Genomic DNA, 16323 nt, shown 5'->3' with positions numbered 1-16323 from the left:
AAGACTACAATCGTATGCTTTACATGAAGATCACCACCATATGTAATATATTCAAGAAGAAACGAGAGGCGACTGAATTGGACAACCTGTTTGCCGTTGGTTGCGCCCCTGTGTCGGTGGAGGAGGGGATGCTTGTGGCTGAGGGCATGGGAGCGATGAATAGTATTCCTGTGCCCAACACGCCACTTTGGCCCTAACTTGACCTAGACGGGTGGTAGAATGGGCCCGACTCTATCAATCGGCTGGTCACGCCGAGCTCTGTGGTAAGTACTTTTGTTATATCTTGACTCGGTACCTTCATTCTGAATACTCAGAACGTTCATGAATTTATTTTATGTTCTTGCCTAGAGCTTATTCCCAGAAGGTGGTGACTCATGGGCCAATCCGGTTGATCCTTTGGATTAACTGGAGTATATCATTTCTGTAACCCTTTGGTGTCAGTTTGCTGGAACTCCGCTTACGTATGACATCGCTCCATAGTGGGCAGGAAACAGATTTGATGAACCATTATATATAATATTCATTATGAGTAAGCAAAATCAAATAAAAAATAAAAAACCAAAACGGCAACTTTCAGAATCTGATTCTGAGCTTGACTCTGATGAAGATGACGTTGTGACGAAATTGTTATATTCTGAAAGGGATACTTGGCCACGCTTTCTTCTTCTGGAAGCAAAGGGTGAACGAATCCTTGCTTCCTATTCCCCATTTCTGCTAGAAAAGGGCCTACAAGGTAAAGCTATTGAGTTGAAAAATGTTTCCAAATTGCGGTCTGGGGGTCTTCTGGTTGAATGTATCAGGAAGTCACAGGCCATTAACCTCATGACGTCAACCAAACTAATTGACATTCCAGTTACATTCTTATGGGAATAAGTTAGCTTGCTTTAGATGTGGAGAACCGGACCATGGTGGGGAAACATGTACCAACACCATCAAGTGTTTAAAAAGGAGTCTAAAGGTGACCATCTTCTAAAGACTGTCCTCTATGTAAGTATATGTAAGTATGAGGCCACTGTGCAGAGGTTAAAAAGTGAACAACGAGTCAGTTGCTCTGTTACCAGAACAATAGCCAGACTTCTTGCACCTGATTCAGAAAATCCATGATATGCTTCAGTTTTTAAAAAGGTCACGGTGTCTATACCCTGTCAGACAGATCTTTCCTGGGTACATTCCTACCATCCCAAATGCCTTTCAGATCAATTACAAAATACCGTAAGTTCCAAACCGGTCACAGATCCATCAACAAAACAAAAATGAACATCTTCTACACACTCAAATCAAATCGTCCTTATCTACCCAAGTGGATACAAAAAAAACCTAGATTGTCTGCCAAAAGCACTAAAGGACAGTGCAATTTCATGATAAATATGGATTGCTCGAAGATATGGATACTGAAGTATCCACCCGTGTGAGCTATGGTGACCATTCAAATGGTCACTCACGCAAAAAGAAAGGTAAAGCAGTATCTCCCGTTACTGCTCCTGAGATGCTTAACCCTCATTCAGCTAATCTAGTACAGTGGAATTGCAGACAATTTAAACATAACTTTCATCAAGTACAGTTATTAGTACAAGACTTTAAACCGTCAGCACTATGTCTCCAAGAGACGTATCTCAAACATACTGATACATTTGATTTAAGGCAGTACACTTGTTATCACTCTTTTTCTCCTTCAGGGGAAAAAAAGACTGGAGGTTCAACGATATTAGTTAGACGTAACATCATTCACAGCGATGTTCATTTGAATACCAATCTCCAAGCCGTAGCTATTCGCCTCAGCCTGCACATTGTTTACTCTGTGCTATTTGTACATTCCACCTTCATCTGTTCTCCGACAAACTGATCTTCAAAATCCCTATGATCCGTTACCAAAGCCCTGTATCATGGGCGATTTGAACGGGCATAACCCTCTTTGGGAAAGTACAAGCACAAACCACCAAGGCCAGATTATTGAGGATTTTATATCTGATAATAGCTTGTGTGTTTTTAATGGCGAATCAAACATCTATTTACATCCTGGAACAGGAACCTATTCTGCACTTGATCTGTCCCTCGCTGATTCGAATGTTTACAACGAATTTGACATGTCTGTTCAAGATGACCTTTACGGAAGTGACCACTTACCAGCTGTCCTAAAAGCTATCAAACCTGATGATGATCCACTTTTATCACGATGGAATTTTAATAAGGCCATTTGGTCTTTATATGAAATGTTGTGTATGGAAAAATTAATACCGGAAAACTTTATGAATGTATCAGATCCGATAGGGTTGTTTTCAGCTGTGTTAAATTAAATCGCTGACCAATCAATTCCTAAGTCCACTGCAATTCCTAACCTTCGTAAACCATGGTTCAACAATGAATGTAAACAAGCAAGAGAGTGTAGGAAGAAAGCAGAAAAATACTTTCGCGGACATCCTGCCGTTCATAACTTAAATGATATTAAAATTACGAGTGCCAAGGCACGACGAACTTATAAACAAAATAAGCGCCCGTCTTGGAGGAAATATGTTTCCAAAATTAATTCGCGCACACCCATGTCTAAGGTGTGTGGGATATGGTCCAAAGAATAAAAAGCAAAGGTTCCAAATCTTCTGTTAAACATCTTCAAGAAAGTGATAAATTGATAACTGGTAAGGGTGATATTGCCAATAAAATCGGTGAAACTGTTTCCAGAGATTCTTCATCAAATTATATACCTGAATTTCAGAAAAATAAAAATCGACAAGAAAAACAAAGAATTAATTTTGACTCTAATAACGGTGAAGATTATAATGAAGTATTATCATTACATGAGCTACATACTGCTCTCGAGCAAGCTCATGACACTGCCGCTAGTGATGGTTGAATGAATTCATTACCAATTACTGAAACATTTGCCCGAGACATGTCTTTTGACACTTTTGGAAATATTTGACCATATTTGGATTTCAGGAAAATTTCCTCAATCGTGGCACAATGCCATTGTAATCCCCCATACCAAAGCCTGGCCGGGATCATACAGATCCGTCAAATTACCACCCTATATCGTTAACCACGTTTGTAAAACCATGGAACGAATGGTGAACAATGGATTAGTATGGGTGTTTTTAAACGAATAATCTTATCACAGGTATTCAATGTGGTTTCCGGAAAAATCCGAAGTACTATTGATCCGAAGTACGATTTAATTTACATAAGATCACCTCTGCATGTTTTAGCTAAGATCACCACCACATGCCTTATGTGAAGATCACTACAGAATGCTTCACATGAACATCACCACTTCATATTCTACATGATTATCACCACCACTTGCTTTACCCGAATATCACCGTCAACGTATGCCCGACGTAAGAGGCGACTAACGGGATCGAGTGGTCAGACTAGCTGACTTGGTTGACACATGTCATCGGTTCCCCATTGCGCAGATCGATGATCATGTTGTTGATCACTGGATTGTCTGGTCCAGACTCGATTATTTACAGACCGTCGCCATATAGCTGGAATATTGCTAAGTGCGACGTAAAACTAAACTCACTCACTCACTAATAATAGCGAATCATGGCCGAGGAATTATTATTGTGGTTATAATATTTAGATCTAGGAATGATGTTATTAATAATAAGTGATCAAGGTGTCCTAATAGTATATTTAGAATGGGAAATAATAAATAAGGGCCTGTGAGGTAGAAAACATATACAATGTAAGAGAGGTAGGTAATCGGCTGCGGAGGAAATAAGCATGAATGTAGGTCGTCAGAACTTAGTGGGGGCAAGTCGAGATGGTCATGCTCATGCTGTTGATCACTGGATTGACTGGTCTAGATTAAAATATTTACAGGTCGCAGCCATATACAGCTGCAAAACCGCTGTGTGGAGTTAAACAGCAACTAACTAACTGACTGACTGACTGACTGAACGAACTAAGTAACCAACTAAACTAACTAAATATATTTGACTCGCTGCATGACTGAACGGAACTCACGAAACTAAACTATACTAACCCAACTAAATAAAGGAAGAGAGAAGCAACAGTAGGACTGCACAGTATTACAGATTATTGCACAGATCAACAGTCTGAGCAAACATGAAAGGTTTCCCCGTAATAGAAATGTGCCACCGCCCGACGTTGAGAAATCCTACCGCAAATGTCACGACGTTAACTGTGCAGTCGTGAATCGTGGCCAAACAATATTTAAGGTTTCCGAATGAACAGCGATATCCATGTGCACATTTTGTATATTTTGATTTCTTATGTACACAGTTTCCTTATTTGACTAGAATATGTTTCACTCTTGCAGTACTTAGGTCCGTCCATTCAGTCAAACATATGAAACGGTTTTCCCGCATTTAAATATATTTTTCGTTTCGTTATCAATTGAAATATGCTTCCGTAACAATACAATTTCCAGTTTCAAACAAACCCTTACGACCGGAAACGAAGCGCGCGTTTTAATAAAATACGGGACAGACCCATCAAATTAACTTCGTTTATCTGGTGAGTATTGGGAATTACCTTGCTGTTACTATTGAAGTTTGAACAAATGAAGATTCTGCTTGTTGCCCTGCATGGAAAATGGAACTATTTAAATTAGCTGAGTCGTTTTCATCGTTGTATTTGACCTGTTGATAAATCCGATTTTCCACTTCACCCAGGCCTGTTGTGTTTACATAGTTGTAGCACAGATAGAGACAGGTGTAGTTGAATTTCGATCTGAATACAGTTGTCGTGGTTTAAAAGTCAAATCCTGGGTTAAGTTATAAATCGTTTAATGATTTAACAGGTGAGTCAAGGAGGAGAAACGCGTCCGCCATGTTTGATCCGAGATCGATGGTTGTTACATCTACCGTAATGCCCGGACGAGAGGGGCCACATCTTTTGATGGTGCAGAACACGCTTATCATAAAACTATCTGGGTTACTATCTGAGTAATAAATATAGCGTCTGTTTTTGGGAGGGGATTTGAACTGATCTTTTTGTTGTACTGTTAAGTTTATTTCCTAAATATGGCTCCTTGAAGCTAGGCGGCCGGATTTTAATCGGCGAATCCTTGTCTGCCCGGTTTTTATGAACACTGTTTGTGTACCAATTTCCCATTTTGCACATAGGCACAACGCTAAATTTCACAATGTGTCACATTGATCTGATTGATCTGTCATCTCAACCTTTTTATTTAATGGAACACATTTTGTTAAAGGGATTATGAAAAGTAGCTATACACATCAGTAAGTTTTATTGTTATGATTGAAGGATTCAAAAGAACTGCTGACTAAGAGAACATACTGCACTTTCTCCCTCCTGTATGTCAGTGTCAAATTTTGCTTTCTACTGGCAAATGAATATCACCTGAGTGTCTTTTGATATCAAATGTATGTGTCAAAACGAGTTGATAAAGTTACAAATATATATAAAGGATAAGTTTACTTTTATCAATGAATGTTGATATAATTTGTATCAGAAGAATCGAGTTTTCAATTCTATTCATGATCAAAATCACTCTTTGTTAGTTTTCAATGGAAAATGTACACCGCTGAACACTGTCACTGCTGTTAGACTTGCAATATAGATTTTTTACGTCAATGCATTGTCAGAGCATTGTACAAAATCTACTGTCAAAGCAGTATTTCCTAGGAGATATCATTTGATCTCACACAAGCAATATCAACTGTGGAACAGTTTTGATGATAAATTACGATTCATGTAGTCACATGACTTACATATATTGGGGTTAACGTGTTTGTCAGTGTGTGACACTGATTATACAACCAGATCCTATTTTCTACTCATTGAAGCATTTGAACAGCATGTAAAGAATGCTGTTTTGTCATAATTATACCGGGAGAAATCAGTTGTGAAAAACAGTTGAGTAGATTTTGGGAAATATACAATTGGACACATGGACAGGCAGGTTGTATACTTCCACCGGACAGTCAGTAAATTGGCTGGGTCTGTTCGAGGGTCAGACACTGTTTGTGAGCACTGGTAATCCCAAAACTGACTCATTTACTCAATATATTGGTTTTCCTAAAAGATGTTGCAATACCTTTGGAACTTGTTATATTGTGCGTTAAACTGGCAATACTGTACAGTCCTACTAATGTTTGTTGTTTAACGATACACTCAGCAATATTCCAGCTATATGGCAACGGTCTGTAAGTAATCAAGTCTGGACCAGACGATCCAGTGAACAACATCATGAGCATCATTCATATTGGGATACAATCAGTAACAATTACGTGTTAAAACCAACTCAGCGAGTCAGACCACCTGATCCCATTAGTCGCCTCTTGTGAGAAGCATGGCTTACTGAAGATCAATTCTAATCTGGATTTTCATGGGTCTTAACTTCAAAATAACTGAAAATTTGAGACATCAAACTTTGATATGACAGTAACAAAAGTAAACTTGAGACTTGAACTGACAGAAACACTGAATGTGTCACACACGACATGGTTATAAAATGTTTCTGCAACATCGCTCTAAAGCAATGAGGCATTCAGCCATGAGGTGCTCAGCCATCATTGCACAAGCAGTGAGAAATAACCTTGTATAATATGTTGCACTATTACATCACAAAATTGGGTATATTTTCTGGTTCAAACTCTCAAGGTATCTGCTCATCACGGTACAGGATATGGAAACTGGTGTAGCGTACATCACCCCCAAAGGATCGAAATATGCTTCTGATAATATGTTTTATCAGGTTGAACAGTCTTTTTAACAGGCTGTGACATGCACAGATTGTCATGTTACTTGGTGATTTTAATGCGAGGACTTCAACTTTGAATGAGACCCATGACGGTCCCGGGATAGACCTTCAGCAACCCATGCTTGCCATGAAAGGCTTGCCATAAGAGGAGACTAATGGGATCGGGTGGTCAGACTTGCTCACTTGGTTGACACATGTCATCGGTTCCCAATTGCAGACCGATGCTCATGTTGTTGATGACAGTATTGTTTGGTTCAGACTTGATTATTTACAGACAACTGCCATTTAGCTGGAATATTGCAGAGTGCGGTGTAAAACTAAACTAATTTAGAAACCATATCTTCCCCTTATAGGTTGTCATTGCGTGTCCTTCAACCCTTCAAATTAGACAACTATCTTAACCTGTGTAAAAAAATGCATAGATATCTCACATAAAAAGTATTTTAAATAGTTGTTGCCTATCTTATGTATTTAATAACCCTAATTGTGTTTGTAAATAGTGTACTGCTTGTACCACCAATTAGTTGGAATAAATACTGAACTGAATTGTCAACCAAATCAGCAAGGCTGACCACACAGTCCCGTTAGTCGCCTCTTATGACAAGCATATCCCATAATATCCCATTATTAAATGTGGTCTTCTTTTCCAGGTGGAGAACCTACCATGTCCACTAGATCAGTGGCCAAAACTGTCCCAGGGGGGACACTGACAGACCCACAGGGGATGAAGAATGACTCCCCTGCACCCTCATTACAAACATCTCCCAGTGCTCGAGTGACACGGCAGTCGACGCGTGCCACATTTGAATGCGAAGACTGTGGTAAGAAGTTCCTGACAGAGCAGATGAAGACTAGGCACAGCTTGATACACTCGGTTGAGAAACCACACGGGTGTGACCTGTGTGGGCGACACTTCCGACGGGTTGATGAGCTGCAGCGACACAAGACCAGGCATAGTGATGAGGATGGAATATGCTGCTTTGTCTGCAGCTTGGAGCTGGACAGCTGTACAGAGCTGGTTGATCACATGAAAAAACACTCTATCAACTTCAAGTCTAAGGTGTCCAGTGCAGGCTATACATTCCGCTCGTCGTCTGTTGTGAAGAGCTACCGGGACCTTTTCCGCTCTGGCAATCCACAACCTTGTTATGTCTGCTTCAGAGATTTCCCAGGAAGTGCAGAGCTTCTTGAGCACCTCGGACAGCACACTGCTGTGGAGCTTTTGAAAGGTAGCAGTGACAGAGAGCTGTGGAAGAGTTCCTCATCCTATGCTGAACTTCAGTATGCGAAGTGGAGAAGGAGAAGGAGAAGGGCAAGCTCCTTACAGAGTATAAAAAGCTCAGGAGGAAGAGCAAGTAGAGACAAAGCTGAAACTAACTCTGAGTTCACGCATGTTTGTCGAATCTGTCATAAGATGTTCAAGGATGTGGATTCCCTGTTGTGTCACTGGATGGAAAAAAAGGGAAAGAGCGACCATGTAGGTGCAGTTGGCGGTGAGGGCTATGACACTCATCATATACATATGCACTATCATGGACGACGCCTTGGGTTCCGATGTGACCTGTGTGGTGAAACCTTCACCTCTGTCAACCAAGTTGTAGCTCATCTGGAGGTTCATGCAGACACTGAGGTCAACGTGCAGCTCACGGGAACAGAAGCACATGTTGAGATAGCTTTGAGAGACACTGAATCAGTCACAGAGCCCACAGTGAAAGTGGAAGCAATAGAGAGGGAAGTAGAAGGCAGGCAGGAGGGGAAAATATTGTTTCACATGTCGGATGAGTCTGAGGGAGAACTAGATCCCAGCCCTTCGGGGAAGTTTGAGTGTCTTGTTTGTATGAAGACTGCAAAATGCAAGTCAGCCCTGCGCCGTCATATGATGATACACAAGGAAGAGAAGCCGTTCCTGTGTCCGGTCTGTGGGAGGAAATATGCTCGACCTGAGGACCTGAAGCAGCACCTGATCCGCCATGTAGCCGACCTATACCAACACAGCAACTCCACAAACCCCAACTCCAGGTTTAAGTGTGACATTTGCGCTGCTGTATTCCAGTGTGAAAAGGACCTTCAGTTCCACAGTGTTTATCATGGAGTCTACCGACCTAATGCCAGGACCTATGCTGAAGGTCAGTCCACCGTGTGTCCTATTTGTGGGAAGATGTTGCAGAAAGCAACCAGCCTTCCCTCCCATATCGAGCTTCACACTCAAGACAGAAAGTTTGAGTGTGGTGTCTGTGGACGTACATTCAAGTCCGAGAGGAACCGGAATCGTCATCAGAAGATCCACTCAGGAGTGAAAGAGTTTGTGTGTGAAATCTGTGGGAAGGGACTGTCACGAAAGGCTGAGTATGAAGCACATTTGAATCGTCATAATACTAACCCAAACTTTAATGGCAAAGCTGGCCGCAAGAAGGGCACAAAGGTTGTCAATCACAAAGTTGTTTACTCGAAGGAAGGCAATGGGTCATCAGAAGACAAGGTGGCCAGGGCTAGGAAACAAAAGACTCAAGATCATCAGAGGGATGAAAAAGGGCTACATGTTAACAGCAATGGCGATGTTTTGATGGACATGTCAGCATTGTCAGGAGTGACTCACAGTCTTCTGAATCTGCCAGAGAAGACCATCATCCCACATAAGAACAAGAAGAGGAAGATGGTTATGGTTGATAACACCCCAGTGTCTTCCTCCAACGAACACCAGGTGGTGCTTCAGAGCGTTGAAACACAAACAGAGGTTCTGACATCAGAACAGTCCTCTCTGGCTCATAACATAGACATTATCACGTCTGAACTGACAGATCCTAATTTGACTACAGCCGAAGTGACCAGTGTTGATGGTGTGTCTGCAGCTGACGATGAAGCAATCATCATCATTGTTCAAGATCCCACAACAGGGGAAAATGAGGTTCTTACCATCAAGAGTTTCCAGGAGGGGGCATCCAAGCTCATCAGCCCCAATGAAGAGCTAATGAAAGCCTTAGAAAGTTTCCAGAAAAACAAAAGTCTTGATGAAATGACCACTGAGCCAGCTGAGAGCATTGATGGTACTGAGGTGAAGGCAGAAGTCATGGATCAGCCTGAGAGTGAACCTCATAAACATCTAGTTGATGATGTAACCGTGGCAAGAGCTTCTCAAATACTTGAGAATGTTCCACTTGAGGTGGTAGGCGATACGACTTTGAGCACAACCACACAGTGTTCATTACATCAAAGTGACATGGCGTCAGTTGCAGAACAGCATGACCAAGCGATAGCTGTACCACAAGAGGACAAGGTGTCTTTTATGGAAAGGAACAAGCCTCAATTACCAGCCAACAATGTCTCTGCTGATCAGACCATGACATCCTCCAAAGATGGTGGTCAGTCAGGAAGTAACCTAGCCTTTGCTTCTCAGCAGGATTCCATGCTTTCGAGGTAAGTTATAGTGTAACAATCAGGCAAACAATTATTGGTGTTCCCTTTGTTGATAATAATCGAAAGTCATTCAAAAGAAGGATTAAAAGGAATTATCGATTGTGAAAAAATATTTTTGATTAATCAGAATTTTGTTGTTTTCGTATAAGACACTTGGATGAAGTGAACTAACCATTCAGTTTGACGAATATTCATAAACAAACTACCTAGGGCATCGCATTAATATTTTCATATTTTTCAATATTGTAATTATTATTGTAACCTGTGTATGAGCATATTTTATATCTGTTGTGATGAGACATACTGCGAAATAGGAGATCTGGCATGTGTTTGTTTCATTGCATGACAGTATTAGTTCTGAAAAAAACATGTATTTGAAAAAACATTGTGGAAACCTTAAAATTGGTGGTTACGTTAAAAATGTATACACTAGTATTTCGATTATAATCAGTACTCTCTCACCACTAGCCCTCCAATAATCAATAGGGGATTTGGGTTTCAATTCTCAATCAGTGAATCAGTATTACAAGACATTCCTTCGGTAATTACTTCCATGTCCCTTGACCTCTAAATATTCCTTAAAAAGGTTTTTGAAATACAAAAGCGTCCTTGTGGGTTTGATTCCATCATTAATTACTTTTCTCAATTATTTACAGACTGGCGACATGTAGCTGGAATATTGCTGAGTGTGGCGTAAAACTAAACTCACTCACTCATATGTTCTCTACTTCTTTCTGTTCCAGTGTTCTTCCTGGACAAGGTGACAATCTCAATGTCAAGGTTGTGTCCTTCACGTTGGACGAGACAACAGGCATCCTTGTTCCAATATACCCTGACAAGTCTAACCTGAAACTGTCAGTCACTGGTGACAGTACTACAGTTGTCGTGAGCGACACCATCCCTCAAGCAGATGTTTCAATGGACACCATCCCTGGAACAGGTGTCAGCATTGACACCACCCCTGTAGCAACTGCTGCCATGAATATGACCAATGGATCTAGCATTGCCATGGACACTGTCAGTGGGGCAAGCGTTGCCATGGACACTATCAGTGGGGCAAGTGGTACCATGGACACCATCAAGGGAGCAAGTGTTGCCTTGGACAGTATCAATGGAGCCATGGCCAGTCCAGTGAAGATGTCAACTCAGGCTTCTCCCGCCTCCAAATTCCATGACTCCAATGAAACAACAAAAGTGTCGTCAATGTTGCTCAACACTGATGGTGACCTGACTGCTGTTGAGGCGCTGATGCAGATGAAGTCACCCCAGCATGCAGGGATAAGGCCTCATCTAGTCGGTCCAGCTGGAGACAGGATGACATGTCCCAATGTTCTGCAGAAGGCTGTTAGTGTCCCAGTGTTGAAGTGTACTCCAGATGGCAGAGTTATCAAGACCCAAACAGGAGCTCCAGCAGTATTTACGTCTGTTAAACTGTCACCAACTTTACCTCCCAGTCCTGGGAAAGATTTGCAGTCTGAGCCTGATGTTGCATCACCTTCAGCCGATGTCCCTGATGAACATGATATTGGTAATGATGATAATGATGGTGTTGGTGATGATGATGGCATGTCTGATGATGATGAAATACTAGAAGAACCTGTCAGGAAGAAGATGAAGACAAAAAAGGATTCAAATTGGACCCCGGCTAGACCAGTTCGTAAATCTCTTCGCAACAGCTATGAAGGAGTTTCAAAAATTGTTGCCTCTCTCCTCAGGCAGAAGAAACCCAGAGGAACAGTGAAGAACATGAAAGCCAAAGCTAATGTTGCTGCGGCTGCTGCTGCTGCAGATGCAGATGCAACTGAAGTTGTAAAGGAGAATGGTGAGCCAGACCGAGAGTTTGTCAAGTGCAACATCTGCCGTAGTCTACAGCCGTGGGAAGAGCTGCGACGCCACATAGACACAGAACATGGAACCAACGCCTACCAATGTGGACTGTGCTCAAAGGGCTTTGACAGTAACGTGGATCTCCACATGCATCTGCTTGGGCATGAGAAGGATGACCGCATCAAGAGGACTTTGTCACTGCTGACAGAGGACATGGAGGTGAGGAAGCAGCTGGCGAGTGCAGGGGTGAGTTCTGGGTTGAGTGGGGAAGCATCGGCAGCCATCTTGGCCCTGGAAAGGGGTGGGGATCTCAAGGACGTGCTAGCTACGGTGGAGGTCGATGTGGACAACCTCATCAACACTGACACAGATTCCAGCAATAAAGAGGAAGAGAATAACAAAGAGGATGTAGTCAATATTGACACAAAGACAATCACTAAAGATGGAAAGACTATAGTCACTATGTCTAATGTTAAGAGCAGTGTGGAGCAAGGTGAAACTGGATCAGGTCAAACCCCCAAAAGTGTTGAAACTTCCTTGAAAAGGAATCAGGACAAAAATGAATATTCCAGTGATAGTACGAAACCTCCTCCCGACGGGGAGGACATAGAGAACCCCACCTCTACTGAAACCACATCAGGTGGGAATGTATCTTCAGATGACATAAAGCAGCCAGGAGATTGTGCAGCTTGTTGTGAATCATTCATGTCCTCATTCTCACTAAAGAAACAGAACTCAGAATTACCCTTGAAGGAGCATACATGTAACAGGGCGGAAGCAGAGGAATACTGGGACAGGGACTCAGGAGACGAGAGTCGTGAGGGCCTTACTTGTGTTTGTGGTCTGTGTGGCTACAAGTTTGTCAATGTCAACCTCCTCACCAGGCATGTGAAGGCTCACTATAGAGAGAAACCTTTCTCCTGTGATATGTGCAGCAAGAAGTATGCACGCCGGGACGAACTCGTCAAACATCGGATGTCACATCAGGCCGTTGTTGTTAACAAACCTAAACAGGAGCGGCGGAAGTTCCTGCCGAGAACGAAATCGGGAAAGTATCCTTGTCACCTGTGTAAGGAACAGTTCAAGACATACCAGAGCAGATACACACATGTGTTGTGTCATGAGAGTGATGACGCTGCTACTAGCAAGAAAGTTGACACTGACAAACCTAGGGACAAATCCAGGATGTCTAAACCCACAGACAAGGCAAACGTTACATGTGACGTGTGTGGTCTTGTGTTGTCTGGACCTCGCCACCTTGTTCGTCACAAACTCATTCACACAAACGAACGCCCGTGGCTATGTCAGGAATGTGGGAAGAGTTTCCTACGCAGTGATGATCTCCGTGTCCATCAGAGACGACAACACAGCAATATTGTAAACTCTGACACCAACATGGAGTCAAAGTTCCGGAAAGTTTGTCCTTTCTGTAAACGAGTCTTCACCTCTTTCAACTCCTTCCGCAATCATGTGAAAACCCACAAGAGCGAGAGACTGGACGGAAGTCTCAAGTGTGAAATCTGTGGGAAGGTGTTCATCAAACACATCAGCCTCCGCAACCACCAACAGATACACAAAAACACCTACCGCCGTGGCATGAAGAGAAACACCTCCGTTCATAAACCAGCGACCTTGACCTACAACTGTGAAGACTGTGGCAAGCAGATTAAGAGCAAGAGCAACTTTGTGCGTCATATGAAGCTGCATAACGAGGGTAAACATCACATCTGCTCCAAGTGCACCAAAGGCTTCGCACGCCAGGCAGATCTGCGCATGCATGAGCGGCTGCACACCGGCGAGCGTCCATTCCTGTGTAACCTGTGTGGCAAAGGTTTCACGTCCAACTCTGCTCTCAGCCACCATGTGAAGATGCACAACCAGCCAGTGGTGTACAAGTACTCTTGCACACAGTGTGAAGGTCTGTTTGCCTCCCGGAAGGAATTCAAGGATCATGTGAAAAGCTGTACGCCCAAACAGATGGAGATTGTGTTCATACAGGATACCGAGATTGTGCCAATTGAAACTATAGAGTATATCCAGCAAGGCGTATAAGGTCACCGAAAGGCTTTGAAAAGATCAAGCTTAAAATTGGTCTTTGGCCATCCATTCTTGTCATAAGTGATGACTAACAAGACTGAGTGGGGCTTGATACTCATAATGTGAGCCAGCCACAATGTTGCTGAAATATTGCTGAGCACAGCATTAAACAACAACCAATCATACTGTCAGCCAGTGGATTGTCTGTTCAAACTTTAGTCTGTTTGCAGTCAACTTATCAATGAATGTCACTCTAAACAAAAAAGTGAATCAAATAAAGTGAAATTATGATTGCGAATCCTCACTCATAATTTTACCTTGGATCATTTGAAACTCAGAATTTTGTTCAGGATAAATGTTGTTAAACAAACAGTCATAGTTTATGGTTTGTATTACAAGGGGATAAATACAGTGGTTGGAACAGTGAAACACATGCAAATATGGTATGTGATGTGTGTTAACTCGCCAAGTTCTCGGTGTTTCATTCAGTGTGCATACCCCCTTGTAATTCTTTCTCAGATTTGAATGTTCAAATTGCAAGGTAAAATTATGAGGTTTAACAATCTTAATTTTATTTTATTTGATTTACTTTTTTGTTTAAAGTGAAATTCATCGGCACGGTGTCATTGCAGACGGACTGTAAATATGTCTGATTCTCTGCATGGCACTGGAATATGCTGTGTGTGGTGCTGAACAAACATGTGAATGACTGTATATATACTCCTCACAAAAATGGTCTTATTCCAAATTCATTTACTGAAATAGCAAATCATGGAATTATGTACACACCATTAACAAAATGAAATAAGATTGTAATGAGAAATGTAAGACATACAAATCATCAAAAACATGTCCCCACAAAACAGTCTGGGGGGTGGGGGGAGAGGGGAGAATGTGTGAGTGGCAGGGAGACTATAAACACTACTCCCAATAATGTCCCAAGCAGGTCCTGAGGGATTAAGATCAAGTGACCTTGCAGGTCATGTGAACTTGTTCCATAAAAGTGAAGACAAGACGCTTGTTGTATTAAAGGAATGATTACAGGTAGGGTTTCACCGATTAGACTGCAGGTGTGAAATGTGGAGCACATTCATGCCACACATTTTGCACGTTGTTTCTGAGGGTGGTTGTGTTCGGGTGATGTTGTCAATGTTAACAGATAAATCAATTTCACATTCACTAAAGGTTATATATTCTTTGAATGTTTACCTTTCAGTAACATGCCGGCAAAATTCACTATCAAGATTGATAAAGATATTACACTGAAAATACTTGTTGCTTAATTCTTTTAGAAGAGTGTAAAACAGGTAGATTTGGTCTTCTTACAGAATGTGTAATTAATAACAATAATAATAGTATCAAAACTATTCCTTTTGGAGGTATTGTATATGTCATTGAACTGCATCAGTGAAAATGAAGATTGGGAAACACCACTAGTCATAAAGTGTTTTAATTTACATACTGAAACTCATGGAAAGAATTTTGAAATGACATCACATAAACATCCAAGTTTGTTTTAGGAGGTGTAGTTCTTGTATTACAAATTCGGTCCAGTTAAGGCTGTGCAGTATAACCAGTTTTCTGGTACTTACTTGGTCAGACAATATTGAAATGGATATGTATTGTGATTTTGATCAGTGTACGAAAAAGTGTCTGCCTGGCAGCCCCACTGCTTGCTGGTGGCATGGCGGGCTTACAACGTTATCTAATAACCGGCCCTGTGTGCCAATACACTTTCCAAGGGTATAGATTTGACCATGTCATTGGCTACAGCAAATATTTCGAAAATAATTTACAATTGTGGTAGCTAGATAATGTCTGTATAGTCAGGGGCTTAAAAAAATCCCATCACCCGATGCCTGGGACAAGTCTCTTTTCATTTTGGGGCAATTGTATCTTACTTGTCAGTGGACTACTAGATAATATCCACTTATGGTTTCAAACTGCAAATAAACTTGGATTTCATTTCGTATCTGCTCATAATGAAGTGATAATAGTAATTTAAGATATTGTTCTTTGAAATTATCACTGCAATAAATATTTCAGCCACTTTCTTGAAGTCACTTGCCCTATGGCAAGTTGCTTTTACAAAAAATTTTGAACCCTTGATAGTTCATGATCAATCAAACTGTAACTTCCAGAGATCAACCCACCCATTTATCTGACACTTAATGTGACTGGTCTAGAGAATGCTTTCAGACAATGAATAATACTGTGCTTTTCTGATACAGACGGTAGTGACACTAAATGAATCAACAGTGACCACCAACTGACGGTTTTATTAAATTTGCTTGTGCACATGTCTAAGTTTACCTCACTACAAGCAATTCATTAATTGCTTTTACACCATATCT

General features: G+C 41.5%; 1 protein-coding gene across 1 annotated transcript; it reads left to right on the top strand.

Annotated features, from left to right (window-relative positions):
• Positions 1–4397: 4397 nt before the first annotated feature.
• Positions 4398–15238, top strand: LOC137259776 (uncharacterized). The gene is made up of 3 exons (XM_067797390.1): positions 4398–4479; positions 7342–10105; positions 10849–15238. The coding sequence occupies exons 2-3, from the start codon at positions 7356–7358 to the stop codon at positions 13982–13984; spliced, it is 5886 nt and encodes a 1961-aa protein (XP_067653491.1). The 5' UTR covers positions 4398–4479; positions 7342–7355; the 3' UTR covers positions 13985–15238.
• Positions 15239–16323: the final 1085 nt, after the last annotated feature.

This window comes from Haliotis asinina, chromosome 13 (genome assembly GCF_037392515.1).
Source record: "Haliotis asinina isolate JCU_RB_2024 chromosome 13, JCU_Hal_asi_v2, whole genome shotgun sequence".
In the NCBI taxonomy this organism is placed as follows: Eukaryota; Metazoa; Mollusca; class Gastropoda; order Lepetellida; family Haliotidae; genus Haliotis; species Haliotis asinina.
The sequence above is the reverse complement of the archived record's forward strand: the minus strand, read 5'-3'. Positions and strand labels throughout refer to the sequence as shown.